The 22,127-nt window shown below is 36.5% G+C and overlaps 4 protein-coding genes and 1 long non-coding RNA gene across 6 annotated transcripts; 1 reads left to right on the top strand and 4 right to left on the bottom strand.

The window, feature by feature from the left end:
- Nucleotides 1–161: 161 nt before the first annotated feature.
- On the bottom strand, nt 162–2,115 carry LOC110760555 (mitochondrial import inner membrane translocase subunit TIM14-1). The gene is made up of 3 exons (XM_021962849.2): nt 1,962–2,115; nt 760–938; nt 162–540 (listed from the first exon to the last, which is right to left on the bottom strand). Exons 1-3 carry the CDS (start codon nt 2,106–2,108, stop codon nt 384–386), a joined length of 483 nt encoding a protein of 160 aa, XP_021818541.2. The 5' UTR covers nt 2,109–2,115; the 3' UTR covers nt 162–383.
- A 2,054-nt stretch (nt 2,116–4,169) lies between these two features.
- Nucleotides 4,170–8,455, bottom strand: IQD3 (IQ-domain 3). Its single transcript, XM_021962864.2, has 6 exons — nt 7,993–8,455; nt 7,285–7,375; nt 6,853–7,197; nt 6,213–6,440; nt 5,421–5,540; nt 4,170–5,206 (listed from the first exon to the last, which is right to left on the bottom strand). Exons 2-6 carry the CDS (start codon nt 7,357–7,359, stop codon nt 4,484–4,486), a joined length of 1,491 nt encoding a protein of 496 aa, XP_021818556.1. The 5' UTR covers nt 7,360–7,375; nt 7,993–8,455; the 3' UTR covers nt 4,170–4,483.
- A 2,421-nt stretch (nt 8,456–10,876) lies between these two features.
- LOC110760568 (Noc2p family) lies at nt 10,877–16,084 on the top strand. 2 transcript variants are annotated; one of them, XM_021962867.2, is made up of 14 exons: nt 10,877–11,029; nt 11,127–11,254; nt 11,557–11,620; nt 11,813–11,921; nt 12,026–12,077; nt 12,177–12,277; nt 12,439–12,504; nt 12,665–13,195; nt 13,560–13,862; nt 14,051–14,374; nt 14,472–14,678; nt 15,142–15,231; nt 15,315–15,407; nt 15,729–16,084. In XM_021962867.2, the coding sequence occupies exons 2-14, from the start codon at nt 11,143–11,145 to the stop codon at nt 15,894–15,896; spliced, it is 2,220 nt and encodes a 739-aa protein (XP_021818559.1). In that variant the 5' UTR covers nt 10,877–11,029; nt 11,127–11,142; the 3' UTR covers nt 15,897–16,084. The 2 variants fall into 2 exon arrangements, with proteins under 2 accessions (XP_021818559.1, XP_021818560.1); XM_021962868.2 differs by having other exon boundaries at nt 10,879–11,029; nt 11,131–11,254.
- Nucleotides 16,085–17,069: 985 nt separating this feature from the next.
- LOC110760556 (uncharacterized) lies at nt 17,070–18,240 on the bottom strand. The gene has a single exon (XM_021962850.2). It carries the CDS (start codon nt 18,185–18,187, stop codon nt 17,258–17,260), a length of 930 nt encoding a protein of 309 aa, XP_021818542.2. The 5' UTR covers nt 18,188–18,240; the 3' UTR covers nt 17,070–17,257.
- Nucleotides 18,241–19,744: 1,504 nt separating this feature from the next.
- LOC148296980 (uncharacterized) lies at nt 19,745–20,664 on the bottom strand. Its single transcript, XR_015833443.1, has 2 exons — nt 20,137–20,664; nt 19,745–19,967 (listed from the first exon to the last, which is right to left on the bottom strand). It is a non-coding gene; the product is annotated as an uncharacterized LOC148296980 (long non-coding RNA).
- Nucleotides 20,665–22,127: the final 1,463 nt, after the last annotated feature.

The raw sequence follows: 22,127 nt of genomic DNA, 5'->3' as shown, positions 1-22,127 counted from the left end.
CCTTTGATCACAAGGCAAGATAACGACTAAAGTGGCTACTGGCTACCAGCCATGTAGTAGGATTGTTGTATGCATTGAGGAAATTTGATGGTCAAGATGAAATCAGAAGAGCTTTATATCTATATCCAAAAGATTTCAAATTGTATTGAAACTGCAAAAAATGTGTTAAAAAAACTTAAATACACTTCAATATAAGGATGCCCTTATCAGTTTTTGAACAAAATTGAACACGCACAGAGGTGTAATGGGATTCCTCTTACTCAAGATCATACATATTCGGACAAAAATAACTCATGAGCAACCACTGCTTCCTATGAACATAAAGAAGGGGGAATTATTTTACTGTTTAGCACACGGCGTGAAGTCAAGGCATTTTAAATGCATCAAAATGCTGATCCACTGCCCTTTGTCTTTCCAAGCATCACATCTTTAGCTTCATTGATTTTGGATGCTAGGTAATGGCTACCGCCTGCATCAGGATGGTTTGCAACCATCACCTTTCTATGTGCTTCCTTGACCTTGTCTGCAGGTGCATTTTCCCTGTGAAACCATACAAAAAGATTATCTATTTTGCTTACAAACAGAGAAGATAAGATGGTCAGAGCTTCACTCCTTATGATTTCAAGTTTTCCATCATTTTGGTTGAAACCAATTCAATAATCCTTTCATTTTCCTTGACTATGAATAAATAAACAGCGACAATAAGGCTAGGATAATATCCTACAATCTACATTTATTTATTAAAAAAATCCTTCTTACCTGATACCCAGAATAAGAGCTGCTTCCCTCTTTGTCATTGCCTGCTGGAAACCACCTTCATAAAATTTCCGCATTCTAGGTTTTGGCGGTCGTGTCTTGAACGCATGCCAAGCCTGGATACCATATCTACCAGCAAGTGCAGTAGCAGCTACTGCAAGACCAGCCAGAAAAGGTGTAGCCTGATGCACATCTACAAGTTCATTAATTCAACAGAACTGTAATTTTTCATTTTAATTCTAAGGTATTTGTAAGTTCAATCTCAATTGTCATTTTAAGTACACTAAACTCCTTTCCCAAGACCATTGCCCCATGTCATAAAAAAGGGGAATTTCCACCAGTTCTACTGAACATTATAACATGCACATGGTTCAATCCAGAAAGACACCATCAACTAATAGCCACACAAGGTGCCAAAGCATAGAACACAAAATATCACTTGGACAATCAAAAGAAGGCACTAACCAAAGAGGGTTTCAAACGATATATACATGCACGACAGATATATCGAATCAAATGGAAAAAGGGCATGACATCAATTGACAAAACAGCCTCTGCCCTCTTAAAGCCAACTCCAAACATACGTAGAGCACACATAGGCTTCTAAAAAATCATGATCCCTCTAATTAGAGATGGAAAGTCCTAGAGACAATAACATCCAATCATGACCAGACCATTTGAAGGAATACATATGAAACTGTGGGCCTTTTATCAAGATGCAATCTGTCCTAATCATGGTCATACAATCTTGATTAGAAAGCCCAAAGCAGCACTTCAAAACCATTGTTTCTATGATCAACGCCCCTATCTTCCATGTGGGGATTGTTTTGGTTGCATCTCAAATACATTTTCCAGCATGCATGGGTGCACAAAGACAAAGAACAAAAATTACACTGGCAAAAACAGGTCTTCAGTGTCAAATAAGGGGCATAACAGCAGCAAGTCAATAAACCGAGCCACATTTAGGATTTAGCAGAAACCCTGCTGTACCAATCTACCAAGCAAAAGTTTTTGTTTTTATTTTTATTTTTAATTTAACTGAATCTCATAAATTTCAATAAAATTAAGTTCGCATGGAAACAAGCAAGAGCAAAAATTAAATCTTTGTGAACCCTAGTACCAAAATCACATTAAATTTGCTTTTGAGGCAGACATGAAGCGAAATAAAGCAAAAAAGGAGGTGGGGAAAGAGAGATATTTCTCACCATTGCGTCGAAAGTATCGTGCCTGAGCTCAGAATTCGGGGTTTCATTCAGAGCTTTCTCGGAGCTTTTGCCTTTAGCTTCTGAGTTGGGGAAGAGGCCTTGTGCTTTGCCCAACATGTTTCCTAATCTTAAGTCTAATTCGTCCATTAATCTCTAGGAGCCTATCATATTGCGACGACTAAGCTTAACAGGCCAAGCACTTAAGTGACTGCCCACTGGAAACATTTGGGCCTCAGACTAGGCCCAGTGTCATCAAATCTATATATATAAAGCAAAAGGCAGAGAATGGTGAAACATTTAAAATACCAGAAAATGCCTTGGTTTAATACAAACATTAGGAATTGAAATTATTAATTAAATGAGGATAATATGATAAATTCAGACTTTTTCATATTTTAAAAAATTAAAATTAAAAGAAAAATCGGATAATGAATCCTATTTTTATGGAAAACAACTACCCATTATCTTTTTTAATTCTAAAATAAAATTTAATTTTTTTAAAAAAAAAGCCTCTCGCAGGCACAAAAGTGCATGCAGAGAGGCTAGTCTTTAATGATGCACGCAATAATTTACTCTATACACAGCAGTTGAAATAACTTTATGTTCGGCCATTTTATAATATTTTAATATATTTTATTTAAAATATTTCATATACATTATTTGTATTTAATAATATGTGAGAATTATGTATATAATACGTGAATTTATTGTGTATTATTGAAAATATTGTAAAAAATACGTATACAAGATTTGAATATTTGCTTTTTAAAAAGAGTGGTGATTTCCCCACTCCAATTTTATCCACTTACACTCCATTTTATAACTAAAAAAAGAGTGTAAGTGGATAAAATTGGAGTGGGGAAATTATTATCCTTTAAAAAACATGCATTTTATCGAGTTTTTAAGACGTATACAAAGAAAGGCCATACTATTTCTTTGAAAAAATTAGAAAAACAGAGTATAGCCGGTAGGCTATACTATTTCTTTTAAAAACAATTAGAAAAACCTCTATTTCTTTAAAAGAAACAGAGTATAGCAGCGCCACTATCCTATTTTTATAAAAAAAAAATTAGAAAAACAGAGTACAGACGAGCGGCGATACTATTTCTTTAAAAAAAACAGAGTATAGCTGACCGCCTATACTATCTCTGTAAAAAATAAAATAAAAATAAAAAAACCAGGTATAGCCGTGCGGCTATACAATTTCTTATAAATAAAAAAACCGATATTTCTTTTAAAAAACAGAGTATAGCCTATCGGCTATACTATTTCTTGAAAAAAAAAAAACAGTGTATAGCCGGGGCGGCTATCCTATTTCTGTTAAAAAAAAATTTAAAAACCCGCATGGCCGTGCGGCTATACTATTTCTTTTAAAAAAATTTAAAAACCGTGTATAGCCGCCGGCTATACTATTTCTTTGAATAATATTCAAGAAAACAGAGTATAGCCGCGCTGCTATACTATTTCTTCTTAAAAAAAATTGAAAAACAAAGTATAACCACACGGCCATACTATTTGTTCAAAGAAAATTTAAAAACGAGTATAGCCGCTCGGCTATAGTATTTAATAAAAAATTAAGAAAAAAGACCCTCCTAGTTGCATTAGTTTACCATTTATAGATATTAATTTGGTATAGCCGCGCGGCTATACCAATAAAATAAGTACGTGTTTTATTCGGCAAAATTTTGGCAAATTACAATTTTGTGTTCCTCTGTACCTTTACTACAAGTCAGTCAGAAGGCTAAAGTCTCGATGAGTGTCAAGATCAGAGACAAGTAATGCTTTCAAATTGTGAATATGGTCACAATTCAGTGAGTGTGTCAAGAGCCATTCCCGGCCAATTTCAGTGAGTACTCGAGACCTGCCAACGTGACAAGGCGCTTCCCGGCCAAGTTTTTCTCACAAAGGAGATTCCAGCATTGAGCAAACTAGGAGTCTAGGAGGAGAAAGGTGGGGAAGACAGGGAGGAGGTAAGAGCACAGATTGAATGAGAATCAGAAATTCATGGTTGTGTTGATGAATGTTAGAGAAGTAGCAAGAAGAAAAGTTAGAAACAAATGAACTTTATCCACTGAAAAATGAAGCAACGATGAGTCAAAATACAAATGATTCATAAACAAGGTGCACTGAGTTTCCCTTGCAATCTCAAGAATCCAGGAACAAACAGAAATAGAGGAACCAAATGAGGAAAACAGAACCACATCAATCTGCACACAGCTAAAGAAATCATATATCTGTTACCATGAATTAACATCAACCTCCAGTCCAATCCTGCTAGGCTACTCCATTATAAATAACAAGCCCTAACAGCCAAAGGTTACTGAAAAGAAGGAAAAAAAATGTTGGCATTAATGATGAAGACAACTGAAACAGACATGAAATGACAAAACTAATTTTTGTTTTCTCTTTCCTCCACCCTCTAACAAAGCCCTGACACATCTTTTATTCAATCTTCTTCACCTCAACATCTACCTAAGTACATTCTTGCTTTATTTTACATGCACACCTCACTAGGCTTATCACTACCTGCTGCCCCCTCCATTGCTAACGTTCTTCTCAAGCACGGCAGTGCCTTTAACAGAGCTAGTATCAACCCTAGGAGGACCTGAGTGCCTTCTTGGTCCAGCTGGGGAAGCAGGGTATGACAACCGCTTCTTTACAGAACTCACTGATCCCTTCTCTGATGGTGTCCCATTCTTGTCAAACTGGTTTGAGCTTGGGCTTGCCAACCGAGACCTGGCCTTTGTTGATTTTGTGGGTGTCATGTAACTTGGAACTGAAGGCGAGCTTGCAAGGCTCTCGTCATCTCTCACAGAGGACCCTGCAATGCTATGCCTCCTGTTGAAGCGCTCTGACTGGACGCTGAATGTACTCCTGGAGTCCTCATCTCCTCCCCAGCCATTTCCTCTTGGTGTTTTCCCGGTCACTGATGATGAAGATTGTGCCCTGGAGAAAGGGGTTGAAGGGGATTGGCGACTAGGAGGCCTGCTTGATTTTACGGCAGTAGGGGTCCTAGGGGAAGGCTTATTATCACGAAGTGTATAAGCTTTGGTGATTTCCCCAACGGACACGGAGGCACGGCTAGCTGAACTCCTCATGGAGGCCCTGTCATTGTAGTCTACTGTACTTCGGCTTTCCCACGGCCTTGCAGCCATCCATCGCTCTAACCAACTCCAACCCCAGTGGGGATTGCTGGGATCCATGAACGTAGGATGTTCAGATTTTGAAGAGTTCTTCCACATTTGCTGTTAAAGAGATATTATTATCCGGGTCAGTTTAAGGTTGAAGTTTGATTCAATATATTAATAATAATAGTGAGATATCAAATAGATTTTTAACTTACGACTCCCTACTAGTCACTTAGGGACATCACAACAAAATCTTAAATCATATTTCAAAAATTGCCAACAATAGACTGCCTGTAATCCTTTAAAAAATTGCAAAAGGGAACTAGGCTACCTGGTGAGAGAATGAATAAGCCAAAGCCCTTTCTCTTCTTATAGCAGCTTCTTGTTTGCTTTGTAGCTTTGCCTCAACCTGCTCCTTAGATTGGGTGCTGTCATTCCATTCTTCTCCCATCTGTCACAAGTTGATTATATATACAAAAAACAAAGATTAAAGCCCGACTAGGATTGTATGGTGATTACAAAATGTAGAGATATCCAAGTCTTCATGTTTGTGTGTGATGAGAGAGAGATTTCTACTAATCTAAAACTAGAGGGTGAAATAAATTGGAAATTAAGCTCAGAGAACGGTGCATGGAAGCAAAACCAAATATTCCTCCATGTAATTTCTGATAAATGTAAAAACAAAAAACTGACCGATACAAAAGGCAAGAGTGGGTTCTTAATTAAACCTTTTTCGCTCTTTGCAAAAATTCCACTGAAGTTCTTTGTGAAACTATGGCCCTTCAAACCAAATTTTTTGTTTCATTTTGGAGAAAAGAGAGTTAAATTTTTGCTTCTTTTAGAATCTTTTTTAAAGTTAAGATAAAATTGGATCCAGATGAAAACTTTAATAATCTTCTCTTCTTTTTTTTAATAAAAAGTTTTCTGGCCAATTTCACCAGAACATTGCAACTCAGATGCACACAAATGGCAGAGCAAATGCAAGCAAATTGTGGAATTGACCAACAAGAAAAACAAAGCGAAAGAAAGGATGAAAATAGATGAACAAACCACAACCATCACAATTGTACAGGAGCACACATAGACAGCTTAAATAAACATAATATAAAGTTTATAAACTTACAGAAGCTTTGAGTTTCTCAAGCTCTTTCTCTTGTTTGTGTTGGAGCTGTCGCTGAAGTGCCTGATTCTCCTCGGACATTCTAATTCTCCTAGCACGAATCTGAGACTGCACACGAGCAAGAGTCTGCATGCATCTTAGTGTGGTAGTTGCTTGCCGTTTAACAGATTGGCCCTCTATCAATGATTTCAACCTCACCAACCCCCTCAAAGCCCGCAATGCCCTTCTGGCCTGAAATCACAAATTACATAAAAGCTCATTTAACACATACAGCTCATAGCTCAATAATGGATATGTTGAAGTTATGAGAGTAGATTGTTATTTATTGCTTTGCCAAAACAGAATAACTTTTGTACATGCTGTCAACATTCAGTAATAATATGGAAGTTGACCTTGAAATATTATCAATTCAATAGAACCAGATATGAAAGGCTCATTTCCCAAACAACTAAGTAATAACCATAAGTAGATTGTTCCTCGTATAAAAAATAAGTAAATTGTTTCAAAAAATCTAAGTTCTTCTCCATAACAAGAACAAAAGGTTTACTTCTACATTTTATCACAAACCAAACATCTTATGGCTAAAAAGTTAAGGACATGAATCAATTAGGATTACAGAATAATATAGCAAAATAAGACCTACCAAGTGCCCTCGGAATGCCGTCTGAATCTTGACAGCTGCTACCTCCTGAAGTGAGTAATGGGGCGCAGGCACAGCAGTAAGACGAACCACCTCTGCGGCAGCCTGAGCGGCAGCAACAGCTGCCTCTGCAGCCACGGCAGTGGCAAGTGCCACAGAGTAAACATGCTTGCTCTGTGCATTCTCAGCCTCAGCTAATTTGACATCTTGTTTTGGAGGCAGAGGAGGAGGAGGAGGGGCAGGGGTCGTGTCAGGGGCAGGGATAACCAACGCACTTTCTTCGTATGAAGAAACAACACCCTCATTCTTCTGCTTCCCAAACCATTTTTTCTTTGACTTGTGTGTTTTCTGGAATTAACGTAAAATTATTTTGAATTAGAAACTCATAATAATCTTCAATATAAGATGATGAAAGTTCAATTTAACCATGCAAACCTGATCTTTCTTTTCCTTTGAATCAGGGATGAGGGCTTTCTTCACTGCAGAAAACCAACTCCCTTTCCTCCCCATTTCCTAGCAAAGCATGCTGCCAAAACAGAGAAAGTTACGAAATTTGGCACCTAGGCAATATTAATAAACAAGGAAAGTTATCAAAGTTATCAAATTTATCAAATGTACTGGAATTCAAAGGAACAATGAACCTGGAAAGTTGAAAGTCAAAGTTCAAACTACATAAACAAGGAATGGAAATAACCACGAATTCGGTATAGCTCAACCATCAAATTATGACTTTTTGGAAGGAAATTTATATCTTAAATATAGATTGATCTAATTCAACGCCCAATAAACACAATCAATAACCCCCTAATTTGAAAGGGTAAAAGAACGGAAAAAACTAAATAAATAAAAAACTGCCAACCCAACAAATAAAGATACAAACTTTCAGTGATTCATTAATGCAAACAATAAATAGCGCCAGACCCAGATGAAAAAATTGCAAGATCTTCACAAAAACCATAGAACCCAGATCAAAATATCCTACTTGCAGCAACTTACAGGCATTAGGCACACTCACAGAGAGAGACAGAGAGAGACAGAGAGAGAGTCATAAAATGACAGCAGAACTCACAAGTTTAGAACCATGTAATGGACAAATGTATCAGAAAAACACAGGCCAAAACAAAAGGACACACACACTCTTACCTCTGCTTGAAAATTCCCAGATCTCTGTCAGTTTTTGGGAACTCCCTCTCCCCTTGAAAAAAACAACACAAAATAACCAAAGGGGTTTTCTAGCAGGGGGCTTTTGTGAATAAAAGGGGAGAGGGAAAGAAAGAGAAGAGGAGAGGGGACCAGATCTTGTTGAAGAAAGCTTCAACGTTCGAAAACAGAACAAGCTTACCAGAGTAGGGGAGGGAATGGGGGGTTAAGGGAAAGCTCGAGGGGCCTACAGACTGGGGTTTCTATTTTAGCAAGAAACAAAAAACGATTTAGACAACAACAACCCCGCTGTCTTTGTCCTTCTGTTTTACTTTTTCAAAGTACCAGTACCGGTAGTAGTTATTTTTTTGGACAGCCATCATCTGATCTGCTGCAACAGGAACCACAGCAATTCTCTGCTTCCTCCAAACACGGCATGCCTCACAAATCTAAAAACAGGAAGAAACAAAAAGGTTCCTTCTTTTTCAAGCAATCAAATTCAAGGCGCTGATAATAACAATTTGGTATAAGAATTATATAACTTGCATATCAAGTATAAAACTTTCTTTAGTGGTGCAAACATAAAATCTCATTTAGCAATGATGGCTGTAGCCAAGACCTAACTTCTGCAGTCTTTAGTTGCATATAAGAAGGTGATTAGGTGTCTGAAGAAACCCTACATTACCCACTTGAGCTAAAGTGTATAGAAAGGCTTGGTCCCATTACCCCATTTTAGCTGATATCAATATATATTCTTGTGAGGCCACCACACAGAATTTTAAAGAGAGGGGCTTGTATTTGGTCGTAACATTGATGGTGTCACATGCCAATTGCCTCATTTGCACGTGAATGATATTAAATTGTAGGCTCATAGATGATCAGAGGAAATACTTGCCTGCGGAAACTTGTATACATATTCTTCTCTTTATTGTTCATGTAATCTCAGTTAGAGTAATGCTTATGTTAGGTGACACGGTCCGGTTTGGATCGGTTTAATACTCAAATCCCATTTTTTTCAATCATTAGTTAGCCCATTCTAGAGCATACTAACATTATAAAGTCGTATTCTTTTTTAATTTCTACCATTCTAACGTCTTAAATTTTATCAATTCTAGAGAATTATAGAAAATCAAAATCAAAGAAGAAGCAAATAAATACAAGTTGATTCTCATTTGATCTTTTGATAATCAAAACTAAACCAAATCATCCGTTTACGATTTGAATCGGATGATTTGAACTTATGCACCTAATGGACATGTTCTCAACTTTGACATGATGAGTGATGAAGTTTTATCCTTATCTTTGTCAATTATTAAGTCTGAATTTGGAGTGCACGTTGAGTAATCTTCACTCTGTCACAGGTGCTCATGCAATCATGTAGTCAATTGTGACTTTGTGTGATTTTAATTGATTTCTTTGTGGCTTTCAACTAACAATCACATTTTGTCAACGATATGCTAGACAAATCAATAGCCATACCTTATAAGCAATATATCCATGATCAGTCAAACTACTTTCCTAATTTTCTTTTATTGTCAACATACGTGGCATTTTCACTTTGAATTCTACCGTATGATTGTCTTTTCATTGTAATGATGTGGTGTCAAACAATGTGCCAAGAAGGGGAGAAAAGTTGAGATAAGCCGCATTTTCATAGGCATAAATATATACCATAAGTCAAGATCAAGAGCTTTTTTTTTTTTTATGGGATTTAGCCTAATTTAAAAAGACTTCGACTTATAGACCAGAGATCTTAAGTTTCAAATTTCTTAGCATCATGGTTGTGTTAGAAAACCCATGACACTCAAATTTCATCATTATTTATGGAGTGTGTTCTTGTGGAACCCCTTTATAGACAGCATTGATGGACATGAGGCATGCACATTTAGATCGAAATCAAATTAACCAAGTAATGAACTCATGTCTTTGTAGCAAGCCCTAACTGAATACCTACCGCATCAATTTGATGCATGCTCATAGACTTATCCAATAAGCAGTACACACAAGCATTGATGGAAAACAAAAAACAAAAAAGATAGCAAAAGTAGTTTTTAATTAGGGTTTTTTTTTCTTTCGAATTTTGATATCTACGTTTACAAAATAGATGAATTTTTAAATATAATTTAGAAAAAAAAATATACATACATAAGGGTAATACAATTATTTTCAAGAAAAGACACACACACATTATGTGGGAATCCAACTTACAAAAAAATAATCAAGAAAAGTGAGAGTAATACAATTTTTTTTTCTTTCAGAAAAACACATACATTTATAGTCCAAAGTATGTTTCCCACAAAAAAAGAAGAAAAAAAATTGAACTCTAAGATTGATTTACTGTGAAATTTCTCTATATTCAATATATGCTTTATATATGTTGAAACTAGCAAATTAATATCTATAAACTAATGCAACTAGGAAGGTCATTTAAAAAAAATTATTTTAATAAATAGTATGGCCGGGCGGCTATACTGTGGTATTTTTTTTATAAAACCAAAAAACTTAGGTGGTCCTCTTTTAAAAAAAAATAGTTCTTTATTTATTTAGTTTTAAAAATAGTATAGCCGGGCGGCTATACTCGGGTTTTTATTTATTTAGTTTTTAAAATAGTATAGCCGGGCGGCCATACTATGGTTTTTTATTATTTATTATTTTAAAATAGTATAGCCGCGCGGCTATACTGCTTTTGACACGTGGTCTCCTAATCGCTAGGCGCTAGGCGCTAGGCGGGTCCTCTTTTTTTTTTTTTATAAATGTTTTCTCCTTGTTTATGGTGGTCATAGGGTTTTTGCCCAATTGGCAAAAAAGTGCCATTCAAAATCAAAACTTGAGCTAAGCCCATAATTTTGGGCGAGTCTTAGGCTAGGCTAAGCCCAAGGTGTAAAGGCTTTCATTTTCACAGGACAAAAACGATGTAGTTTTGGGTTTTGGGTTCAAGGGAAGCGGGGAGCCAAATCAGGTTAAACGAAGGGAGTTGGTTTTTGTCACAGTTGAGGCGCCTGAGCAGAAAAGAAGAAGCAGCTTCCATTGAAGACGATAAGTAAGCATACAACATATTTGTGTTCATGAGTATTTTTTCTGTGCTTTCATTTTTCTTGGAGGTTTTCGTTATTTGATGAAGTTGATGTGTTTGAAAGCAAGTTTGTCAGCGACATGGGGAAGCTGGGGAAGAAGGCCAGGAAGTTTTCGAAGAAGAATCTTCAGTCTGTGCTCAGAAGAAACCGCAAGTTGAATTCTAAGTTCAACAAAAAGAAAACTTCTAAGAGTAAGCTCTCTCTCACATATTTTAATAATTCGATATGGGAATAGTTATTGAAAGTTTGAAACTTCAGTAATTAGTAATTAGCAGTTGATTTGATTCTTTTAGTGTGTTCATAACTTGGGTTTTTGTTGCATTTGTATTTAGAATTTATATTTGCTTATGTGGAATATGGTGTATGTTGTGAAAGCTTTGGTTTTTGAATGCATGTAATTTGGGGTTTGTTGAATTTTGTAGCTTTAACTATATGTAATGTTTCTTACTTCTCTGATTTCTGTATTGGCAAAATGTTAATTCAATTGTTGCAGGAGGTGGGCAAGAAGATCCTGCTAAAGAACAAAAAAAGGACGTGATAGTGTTGTCTGATGCAAGGTAAGAAGAGGGACGTTTTTCTCATTTAATGGTTTTTTCATTTCATATACTCGTATCATATTCTCCTCGTATTTTTAGTACTATATGCTTTCATTTGGTAGTTTTCTGTATCGGCATTATAAGTGTTATACCATCTGAAACTGTATTATTAAAAGGATTCCAGAAACATTAATTTGAAAAAATTGTTATCAGAAATACTGAAGCCGAATACATAGAAGACAATCCTCTTGATGCAATATTCAGTGAAGATGACAGTGATGTGTTTGGAGATGATTCAGACAGTGATGGCTATCTTTCGGAGGTATTGAAAAATACATTTTCCTGGGAAGTCTTCTTAACTTCAGTCACTCTACTGGAACTTTTTGGATTAAATGTTTATTATTATTTTTTTCTAACTATGATTAGGACTCAAGCCATCTGCATCTAGCTCATAGTGAAAATGAGAATTCTCAAGAAGGTGAGGGCAGTACTACCATCTGTTGGTTTTGTATCATTCCGTTATCAATTTTTATTTTCTTCTCCCCTCCATTTTACATTTTATGAAATTTGTATGCAGGCAACTTTGGTAGTAGTAGTGGTGCTTTGTCTGTGCAGAACAGCGAAATTCAATTGGAACTTGTGAAGAAAACAAAAAAATTAGACAAATTGAAGGAAAAGGTAATGGTCATGGATATTACTTTAAAGTACATGTTTTTAAGAAGATTGCTTCTGTTTCCACCCTATTTTGCTCATCCTACCACTATCTTTCTCCACCTCCCATTAAATTTTATTTTATTTTATAATTTTTTTGATGATCATGCTTGCTTGGAAAAATTCAGGATCCAGAATTTTCTAGCTTTCTGAAAAGCTATCATAAGGGGTCTGAACAGCTCAGAAACAAAGTTGTAAGTAATATCTATTGTGACATTGCACTTCAATTTTTGAGTATCATTTATAGCAGCAAAGATGTCTACTGTTTATATTGTAAAGTTAATTTGTGTCTGTCATCTGGTTTGGCTGTTTGATGTCCCTTCTTTTTCTCGATTGTGCTCATGCACTTTACAGTATGCTGATGAGGATGAGATCAGCGATGAGGATATGCAGCCAGATAATGTAGGTGGTGTGAATTTTAATTGGGGCAAGTTGTTGACCAGCTCCACCGTTGATTCTTGGTGTCAACTAGTCAGGGAGCATCAAAGTGTGCCTGCACTTACTAGTCTATTAAATGGGTACCGGGCTGCTTGCCACTATGGAGCTGAATCAACCAGGGTCATTGATGCTGATTCATGCCATGGAATTCAGAACAGTGAAACCTTTTGCAAGACACTGATATTTATGCTTAACGAGGCTGATAATATATTTAGGGGGCTAATGGGCATGTCAAGCTCCAATCCCAAGAAAGAGAAAAAATTGGATTTGACCAAGAATTCAAAATGGAATCCTCTTAAGCCACTGATAAAATCTTATTTGAGGAGTACCCTTTTTCTTCTGAATGAGGTTAATGACTCTGAGATATTGGCCTTCTCCTTAGCACAGATCAGAGCTTCTATGACATTTTTTGTTGCTTTTCCTTCTTTGCTCCGCAGACTCATCAAGGTATCTCTAAATGAATGACAAGATAGTACAAATTAAATTAATGAATGGCATTGATGTTAACATCAAATCATTCTGTGTATCACCCGTATACAGATGTTTTATACAATTATCATGCATTTGTTTATGTATATTTGGAGAATTCTCTCTCTCTCTCTCTCTCTCTCTCTGCATGCATGCAAGAACACACACAAACAGAGCAGATGTGAGTTTAACTTATGGCATCCTGCAAGTTTGGGTGATCTTTTAAAGTGCTAGTCATAACCATATTCATATTATATAGCTACACAAGTTTTATATTTTATGTCAATCTTGTGCCAGGTCATGTCGTGTGATTCATGCCTAACATTTGAAATTAAACATGCAGATTGCCGTTCATCTGTGGGCAACTGGAAGAGGGACTATATCATCTCTATCCTTTCTCATCATACGTGATGTGGCTTCTGTGTTTCGCTCTGATTGCTTTGACACCTGCTTTGTTAATACATATAAATCCTTTATTGGTCATTGCCAATTTTTGGAGCCTGTTCTATTTCAACACATACAATTTCTAAGAAACTCCTTTGTGGAGCTATGCTCTGTGGATCTGCAAAAAGCATCGAGGAAAGCATCAATGTCCATCCAGCAACTTGCTAAGATACTGAAGCAGGGTTTATTGACAAAGAAGAAGGTATTGCCACCATTAGTACAATCCTCTTGGCTGCTTGTTTCCTTAAATTCAGTTCAGGCAGATAATTTTTTTTGCCATTTCAAGTTAGTTTATGTGTGTGTGGGAGTGTGTACTTTACAAGAAATTATGGTATTTAGAATTTACCAGTGATATTTTCCCTGAAATTCTTCCTCATTTTCTATGTCCAGGAAGCGGTCAAGAAGATATGCAGTTGGCAGTACACTAGTTGCATTGATCTATGGGTTATGTTTATATCAGCCAACATACATGACTATGATCTTCATCCATTGCTCTTTACGATCATTCAGATTATAAATGGAGTGGCTGTCTTGTTTTCTGGACCCAGATATTTGCCTTTAAGAATCAAATGCATTCAATGGCTGAATCATCTCTCCTCTTCCACTGGCATTTTCATTCCTGTTGCCTCCATGGTGTTGGATATTCTGGAATATAAAATTGGCAAGGATGTCGGGAAACCTGGAAAAGACACCAATATTTTATGTTCTGTAAAGGTTAGGAATTAGTAACATTAAAAAATAAAGTGTGCAATTTGGTTATGCAATTCGGTCTGGTTTTACTTATTTTTGTTATTAAATATTTTTGGTACAGTTTCCGAAGCATTGGTTAAAATCAAGGAACTTCCAAGAACAGTGTGTTCTATCTGTTATCGAACTGCTTGCAGCGCACTTTGCTCAGTGGAGTCGTCATATTTCTTTTCCTGATCTGGCGACTATTCCCCTTGTCCGTTTGAGGAAGTTTCATGAGATAACTACTATAGAGAGTTTCAAGCGTATAGTGAAGCGTTTTATTGATCAGGTACAGTTATCATAGAAGAATTTAGTGTTTACTTGCATCTATCTCCTTGACAAAGGAATTTATTTTCCGGAGTTAGGGACACTTGAGACATAGGTCTCTTATCTACTAACTTCCTCTTTAGTAGGCCATAGCTCATTAAAAAATTTAGGGAGGCATGTGTGGTCTCAATATTCAGGCTGTCAAATTGAAATAGGCTGTACTGATATTATTTCATGCCTGGGTCCAGCCTGGTCAACCATCTTGAAAAATCATATTTCCAAAGTTGTGTGAGGGAAATTCGAATAAAACTATTAGATGGAAAAGAATGTTTGGCACAGTAATGGCTCCTTTATAGGTTTTTCTGAACTCACCAACATTGTTAATAGACTGCTTGTACTGCCTCCATGGCTGGCTGGTAATGTAATTAATGCAATAGGAATTATCTTTCTGATGTGACCAAAAAGCTCTGATTCTTGAACTGCAGGTGGAGCAAAACATTGAATTTGTGCGGAAGAAGAGAGATGAGGTGCCTTTTTCACCAAAAGATCAACAATCTGTAGAATCATTTCTCCAGGTCTGCAATCTTTATGGTCAATATTTTCGGAACTTGATGAATGTGACTTGGTTTTTGATCTGTTAAATGGTTATTTCATGCAGCTTGAAAAGCACAGTGGCAATACTTCGTTTACACAATATTATAAAAGCATCGTGGACAAGGCTGCTTCTAGAAATTTGGCCTTTTTTGAGAAGGTACAACACAGCAAACCTTATTTATGTGTTGTTTTTATCACTTATGATTTGACTGGGCATGTCATCTTGTTTGTTAACTATGGGGGTAGTCTAGCGGTTGCATAATGGCATTATGTAAAGGCTGTCAGAATCAATAAATAAACTTTTGGCTTTTAATATGCGGGATTGAACTATCCCAGCCCCCTCTGATGCATATTAACAACAACGGGGGGAGAGGGAGAGGGAGAAGGAGAAGGAGAGGGAGAGGGAGCGAGAGAGGGAGGGAGACAAGTTTAGCCAACTTAAATCAAATCTTTACTCCTGTTATGGTACTTGCTGCAGTTCTCTGAAGCAGAGGAAATCACCAAGAAAGCACAAAAGAAAATAAAGCAGTCTCAGAAAGAGAGGGTGACTGAAGGTGTTAATGGTAGACAATCAGGGAAAAGAAAAGGCACAGTGTCTGTTGAAGGCGTCCGAGAAGGAAAGATGAGGAGAAAAGAAAATTCTTGATTGCTAAATCGCATGAAACGACAATTTCTGGACCTTTATCAGATGCACTGAGCAAATTTTGATCCTATTGATAATCATTTCCAGTTTTGATGTCTCATTTAGATATGTTATTACAGAACAGACATGTAATGTAAGGTCAAATGTTCTCCGTATCAACAAAGAAATCTAGTCAGTTGAACCGTGGCAAATTTGCTTTTCTTGAAACATCAGAAGGAAAGTTTTGTTAACATACACATGCAATGCAGAGGTGAACTATTCATTACAGAGGAAGCATTTCTTGTAATAATTTTTATTTTGTTTATCGATATAAAAATGATTTAATTTGTGAAACCCAATAGAGAAAGAGATCTAAATTGAGAATAAGTTGGAGAATCTTAGTTTGAATATAAAAATTCATTTTCATGGTTGACTGATTTTCATTTTTTGGCAAGTTTAATGGTTCATCATTCTAGACTGCAAAGTTGTGTGTGCGCCAACCCAATAGCCGTTCATTCTAGAAAAGCAAAAGTGCAAAAGGAAAAGAAGGCTGGCATTTGGCTTTGGCTTGAGCAAAGTTAGTAAAGGAAGCTACTTGACGTAATTATACTTCGCCGACATGAAAACCACTAACCTTGGTGTTTCCGTAATTATATTAAAATTATTATTCATGTATTACGCGTATTTAGGCACACATAACGCGTATTTTTGGTGAACTCTGTAAATATCTTTCAATCCTTCTTTAATATTATTATTAACTTAGTGCCAGACCTTAAATCAAGGTATCGAACACTGACTGTGGAGGACAAAATGCAGAATGCAATACAGGACATCGATATACCCCCCCACATTTCCCCCTTTTTTTCTTTGGTCACAAAGATGTCAAGTGAGACGATACATCGAAATCTAATCTTCGGTGTAAGGACAAATACTCCCAATAAGAGACTAGTAGCTTAAGCGACTAGAGTAATTTTTCATGCACTTGAGATCCTATGTTCTAATCTCTCTCCTCCAAAGGTCAAATACACACTACCGGTAGAGCTACAAGCCTTTGCAAAATCAACCACATGTTATAAGTCATTGGATTACTAAAAAAAATACTCTTATTCACATAATCTGAATCAATAATGTTATTTTTACCATGTTTATTGACCTTTGTAGAAAGAAAAAAAATTGATTATAGTCATATTCTTCACATTGAGGTTCTAATTGATCATATTCATTGCCTCCATAAAAAAAATTAAATTACAAAGTATGGAACCCAATATTGCAAAAATGTCTTTGAGAGTCACTATCTTTATCGTAATATTCTTCTATTCTATCCACCAGACACATGTGAGCAATTAAGTACAGTCAATCTTGGCATGTCTTGAACTTGAACTCAGCTAAAGGAAGCCTGCCTTTACGACAGCGTTTGGCTGGCTAAGCCTACACCCCACAGCTCTCAGCAGCCCCCACAATCCCTTGGCCTTGTTACTACTTTTCGTTCCCATATTACCCTTCTGCCCCTCCATTTGATCACTGCCCTCATCACAAGACCTAAACATGGTTGATGGGCTCCTCCTGCTCTGCCTTGTTCTAATGTCCCTGAGCTCCATCTCCGTTGGAAACCTCGCCATGCCGAACATAAAAAGATACCACTTTGACTTCGATGGGGTGCTTGAAAGTATGGAGACTTTAGAAAGCTGACACTTTCTGTAACTTTTCGATGTGGGAAATGACAAACAGGTATTTATGCTCCTAGGGTCTTTGCCTTGCAGCGCTGGCTTTGAGATTTTGGAGTTGGAGGACTTGATTGTCTTGTGGAAAGAGCAGGACCTCCATGACCTGAAAAACCCTTTTCTGATGAGTTTTGTGCTGGCAATTTCCTTGTCCTGGTGGTGGGTTTTCTCTGCTTCAAAGCTTTTTGGTGCTTCCTTGTAGGGGATGAGTTTTCCACAGAAGATGATGTCCTTCCCTGATGATGGGTAGGTTGAGGCTGTGAACTCTTCGCTGAAAAACTCAAAGAAGTTGTCTTCATCATTGTCAAAGGATGAGCTCTGATACTCCTTGGAGCAGTCATCCCAATGAGCTGAGTCACTGTGTGTGAGAAGATCACAAAGTGAGAGTGTTTCCTCTGCTTCATATGGATCTTGATCTTGAAACTGCTCGGTTTTTTCTTCAAGAACAGTTGGGTTCTGGTGGGTTTCTTGGGCAACCATTTTCGATGTACAGAAAGATAACCAAAAAGCTCTGTACTTTATGATGAAATTGTTGTTGGGTAGTTTGTGATGAGAGAGAGAGCAAGAGCACCCAAGTATATATAAGAGGGTCATAAGCTCATATTCAAGTAATAAAAGAGAGAATATTTAACCCTCTTGGTGGGGCGAGGCTTGGTAGGGATGGCTTCTAGATGAAGAGGCACAAAAGAAAGCAGGAAATTAATTTTCAGCAGAGATTTAAAATAGAAAATGAATAAAAGGGCGGCCCAGGACGGTGTGACAGTGATGTCTAATTTACTTGGTGTTCTAGAAGAGCAGGCTGCTCCTGCTTCTGCACAGGGAAGGTTTTGGGAAAAAAAACTTTCTTATAACGGTGTTAGCAACAAAATGTAATATTCCCGTTACGGGAGTTTCTCTCGGGGTATTCTCGTGGACTTGAATTGCTTGAGTCTTCTAGATGGGTTCAATGGGCTTGAACTTTTTTTGGAGCTTTGTGTTTGCTACTTTGTGGGGGCTGCTTTTCTTTGTCACCACGTGGTTGATTCTTTTTGGGTCAACATAGAGGAAGGAGGCTAGGTAGCCTACGTACCACCAAGCTGATGTGGTGTTTATTGATTTTATTTGAATTTTTGTTTTAGATTTTGCTAAAATATTAGATTTTTCTGTGCGACTTGTGTGTACGGGTCCCACTTTGATGGTAGTATAGCACTCATTCTTTTGGCCTGTCTAATATAAATAAATAAACAAATAAAGTAGTTTTTCAGTTTCCTTTAAATTTTATGCAATAAACAAGAATTAAAATTTCCAGAGAAAATAAAAAGATTTAGTCAGTGAGTATAACGTTGGATTTCTAGAATTTCTCTTTTAAGAATTGACTATAACAAGCAAGAATTTGAGCGCAAATAGAAACATCCTGTCGATTGTTGGAGGAATTTGGCATAATTCAAACCACTCAAAATTATCAATAAGGTACGTTAGCGTGTGAAGAAGTAGTTGTAGGGATGACATAAATTCACGACAGAGAATTTTTTTTTTAAACCCGAAAAAAATAAAAAAATGCAAAATGATAAGCATTTTCAAAACTTGGAAAACGAAAAAAAATCCGAAATTTTTCTCATTTTGCAATTAAGTTCCAGAAGATATTGACAGTGCATGTGAATGAAGAAGGGAAGGTTCAAAGACGTCTTCATCGAATAAGCAAAAACTATTACATTCAACTATTAAAGTCCAAACAAGTCGTAATATATCTTTTGATTGGTTTGATTTTCAAAATTGGGTCGGATTTGTCTTTGTTTTCTTTATCCAACGGGAAATTCAGAAAACTTCATCATTTTCAGAGAACGAGACCAGTCAAGTTTAGAAATTAATTAATCAAATCAAAGGCCAGCAAAATACCCCAGTGAAACCGCTAAACAGGTCTTAGTTCAACCCTTTTACTATAGCTTAATTGGTGGTTGATTAACTTGTTTACTGGGTTTTAACCTAAGAAGCACGGACACGGATACGGATACGGCGATACGATACGACACGATACGGGGATACGGTAAATTTCCAAAAACTAGGATACGATACGTCATGGATACGGCAATTAAAAATTTATATTAAAATATAATAATAACAATATATATAATTTAAAACATATTTTAATTAATATAAAAATTCAAATTCATATACCAAATTCAAATTTAAACTCTAGAAAAATAAAAAAACAAAAGTTTCAATCAACTACAATATCTGTAATGTCTTCTCCGGTAAATAAAGCAACCTCCAATGATGGTTCATCTAGAGAAAGGTTAGCAATTTCAAGCATCCCAACACCATCTTCACCCAAGCTATCAAATCCATCTCCTCCAATATCCCACATTTGAGTAACACCTTCTTTGTAGCTTGGGCTCTTCCTTGATAAAAGACGAAGATTATTATGCACAAATACCAAGTCTTCAGCTCTTCCTTGATATATGTGTTGGTTAACTTACATATAATATAATAATATATGTCTGTATGTGATAAGGACAAAAAAAAAAGCTGTACCAAAACACATAGAGAGAGAACCGTGAACATACCGATGGACAAACCAGAAACACAGATAAGAGAGAGAAGCTTGACTTGAGAAACAGAACCAAAATTCGCTACAAATCCCACCACCACGACCACACCAGACTTGAATTCGAACCTGGGCTTTGTTATTTATATATGCGTGAAGAAGAAGAAGAAGAATTGATGAAGAAGAAGAAGAAGAATTGATGGGTGGCTGGCTGTCGGCTTTGCTTGTTTATTTATATGAAGAAGAAGAAGATCTACAGGAAAAGATCTTCCAAGTTTCAAAAGAGGTAAGGCGATCCCGTGTTGTTCAAGACTTCGAATTCTTGTCGAATTCTAATTTATCCCGCAATTTTTTCCTAAAACGTGTCCAAAAATTGGGATACTCGTATCTGTCTTATCAGATACGCGTATCCTTTCGTCCAAAACCGTATCCTTTGACTCGGATACGTATCCCGAGCGTATCCCCGCGTATCTTATGCGTATCGTATCCTGGACCGTATCAGACACGGGATACGCTGGTCATGCTGCGTATCCGTGCTTCCCAGGTTTTAACTCATGACTTCATGTTGCGTGGTCTTCAAGTAATCATTACTTTTGCCACTGCTTTCAGTTGCTCCAACGCTAACGCAATTGTCACAACATCACATATTTGAGTCAAAATTAACATTATCAATAGTCAATATGTCATACAGTTTTATTATGTAACATCGGCACATATAATAGCGACAATTGTTCGTATGCATCAACGGTTATAAATTTATAATTACGATTATAATTTTCACATGCATCAACGGCTGATAATTGTGTAACTAATACAAAAATCTGAAGATATATTAGTTTTAGTTTACAAGGTGTGAACCCATGAATGTATTAAGCCTAAACCCTTGTGCTGGGAACTTTCAGAAGGGCCAGTCCACCTCAGCTCCATCTGCATGCCCAGCATTCCTCTTGTATTCATGTTAATATTTTATTTTGTTTATTATATTAACACTTCTAGAAGCAATCAAGAATATCGTAGTTTCCAAGTCAAACGTTGGGATTTGAAAGGAGAGGAGAGCTGCTGAGCAGTGACAATACACAGACAAACAGACAACCTGCCAACCATATATTTTTATATAGATGATGTGGGGTCCATCAACATTAACATTAACATTAATATTAATATTAATTAATCTCACAACATTGTGCACAAATGATACGTGGCACTGCCAATTAATGACCCAGAGGTTGACATAGTTGAAAACGTCGTTGTTGGTTAATAACTGCAATATAGATTGTTAATTACCACAAGTTTTAGGTTTTATCTGCTTCAGTGTTTGGAGTTGGAAAAATGATTGTTGCCGATTTGTGTGGGATTGGATTTTGCTTGTGCAAAATAAGAAGTTTAGCTATGTTGGTGCTACGAGTCTCTTTGGTTTGCTAGAGAAGATGTGAAGAGGTGTCTTTGTTTCTGTGTTTATTTTAGTACAATAATTCTCAAAAACTCAATAGGAGTTTATTGATGTTTGTATTTAGTGTTCGACTTTTCGATGCGGATTTGTCGTTACTGCCGTTGCACAGTGGATCTGTATTGTAGGTATGAGTACAAATGCTTTTGTCTGCTGAATTGGAGGTTTTAGGTCTTTTTGGCATGTGTAATTCTCTCCCGATCAAATCAATTTATTTTTGTGTTTGGTTACTTGAGATGTTGTACTCATATTTGGCATTGTGGCTACTCTGTACTTTTTTTGTGTGTTATCAATAAAATTATTATCGTTTTTAATAATAATAAAAATAATACGTGAACGAAACGATATGTGTTAAACAATAATTCTAAACACGTCGACTTATTACACTAATTAACGTGATGATTTTTTTATTTCTTGTAAATAAATAAGGTTTAGAGTGGACGTATAATGAAAACAAATAAATCACAACTACATTTTTCTACTATTTAATTTCTTGTCTATTTTCTTTGATCTCTATCAAAGACCAATATTTGGTCCAATCAAGTTGGAGTCCGAAAATTAAT

The sequence above is a fragment of the Prunus avium genome, chromosome 2 (genome assembly GCF_965620075.1).
Source record: "Prunus avium chromosome 2, drPruAviu1.hap1.1, whole genome shotgun sequence".
In the NCBI taxonomy this organism is placed as follows: Eukaryota; Viridiplantae; Streptophyta; class Magnoliopsida; order Rosales; family Rosaceae; genus Prunus; species Prunus avium.
The sequence above is the reverse complement of the archived record's forward strand: the minus strand, read 5'-3'. Positions and strand labels throughout refer to the sequence as shown.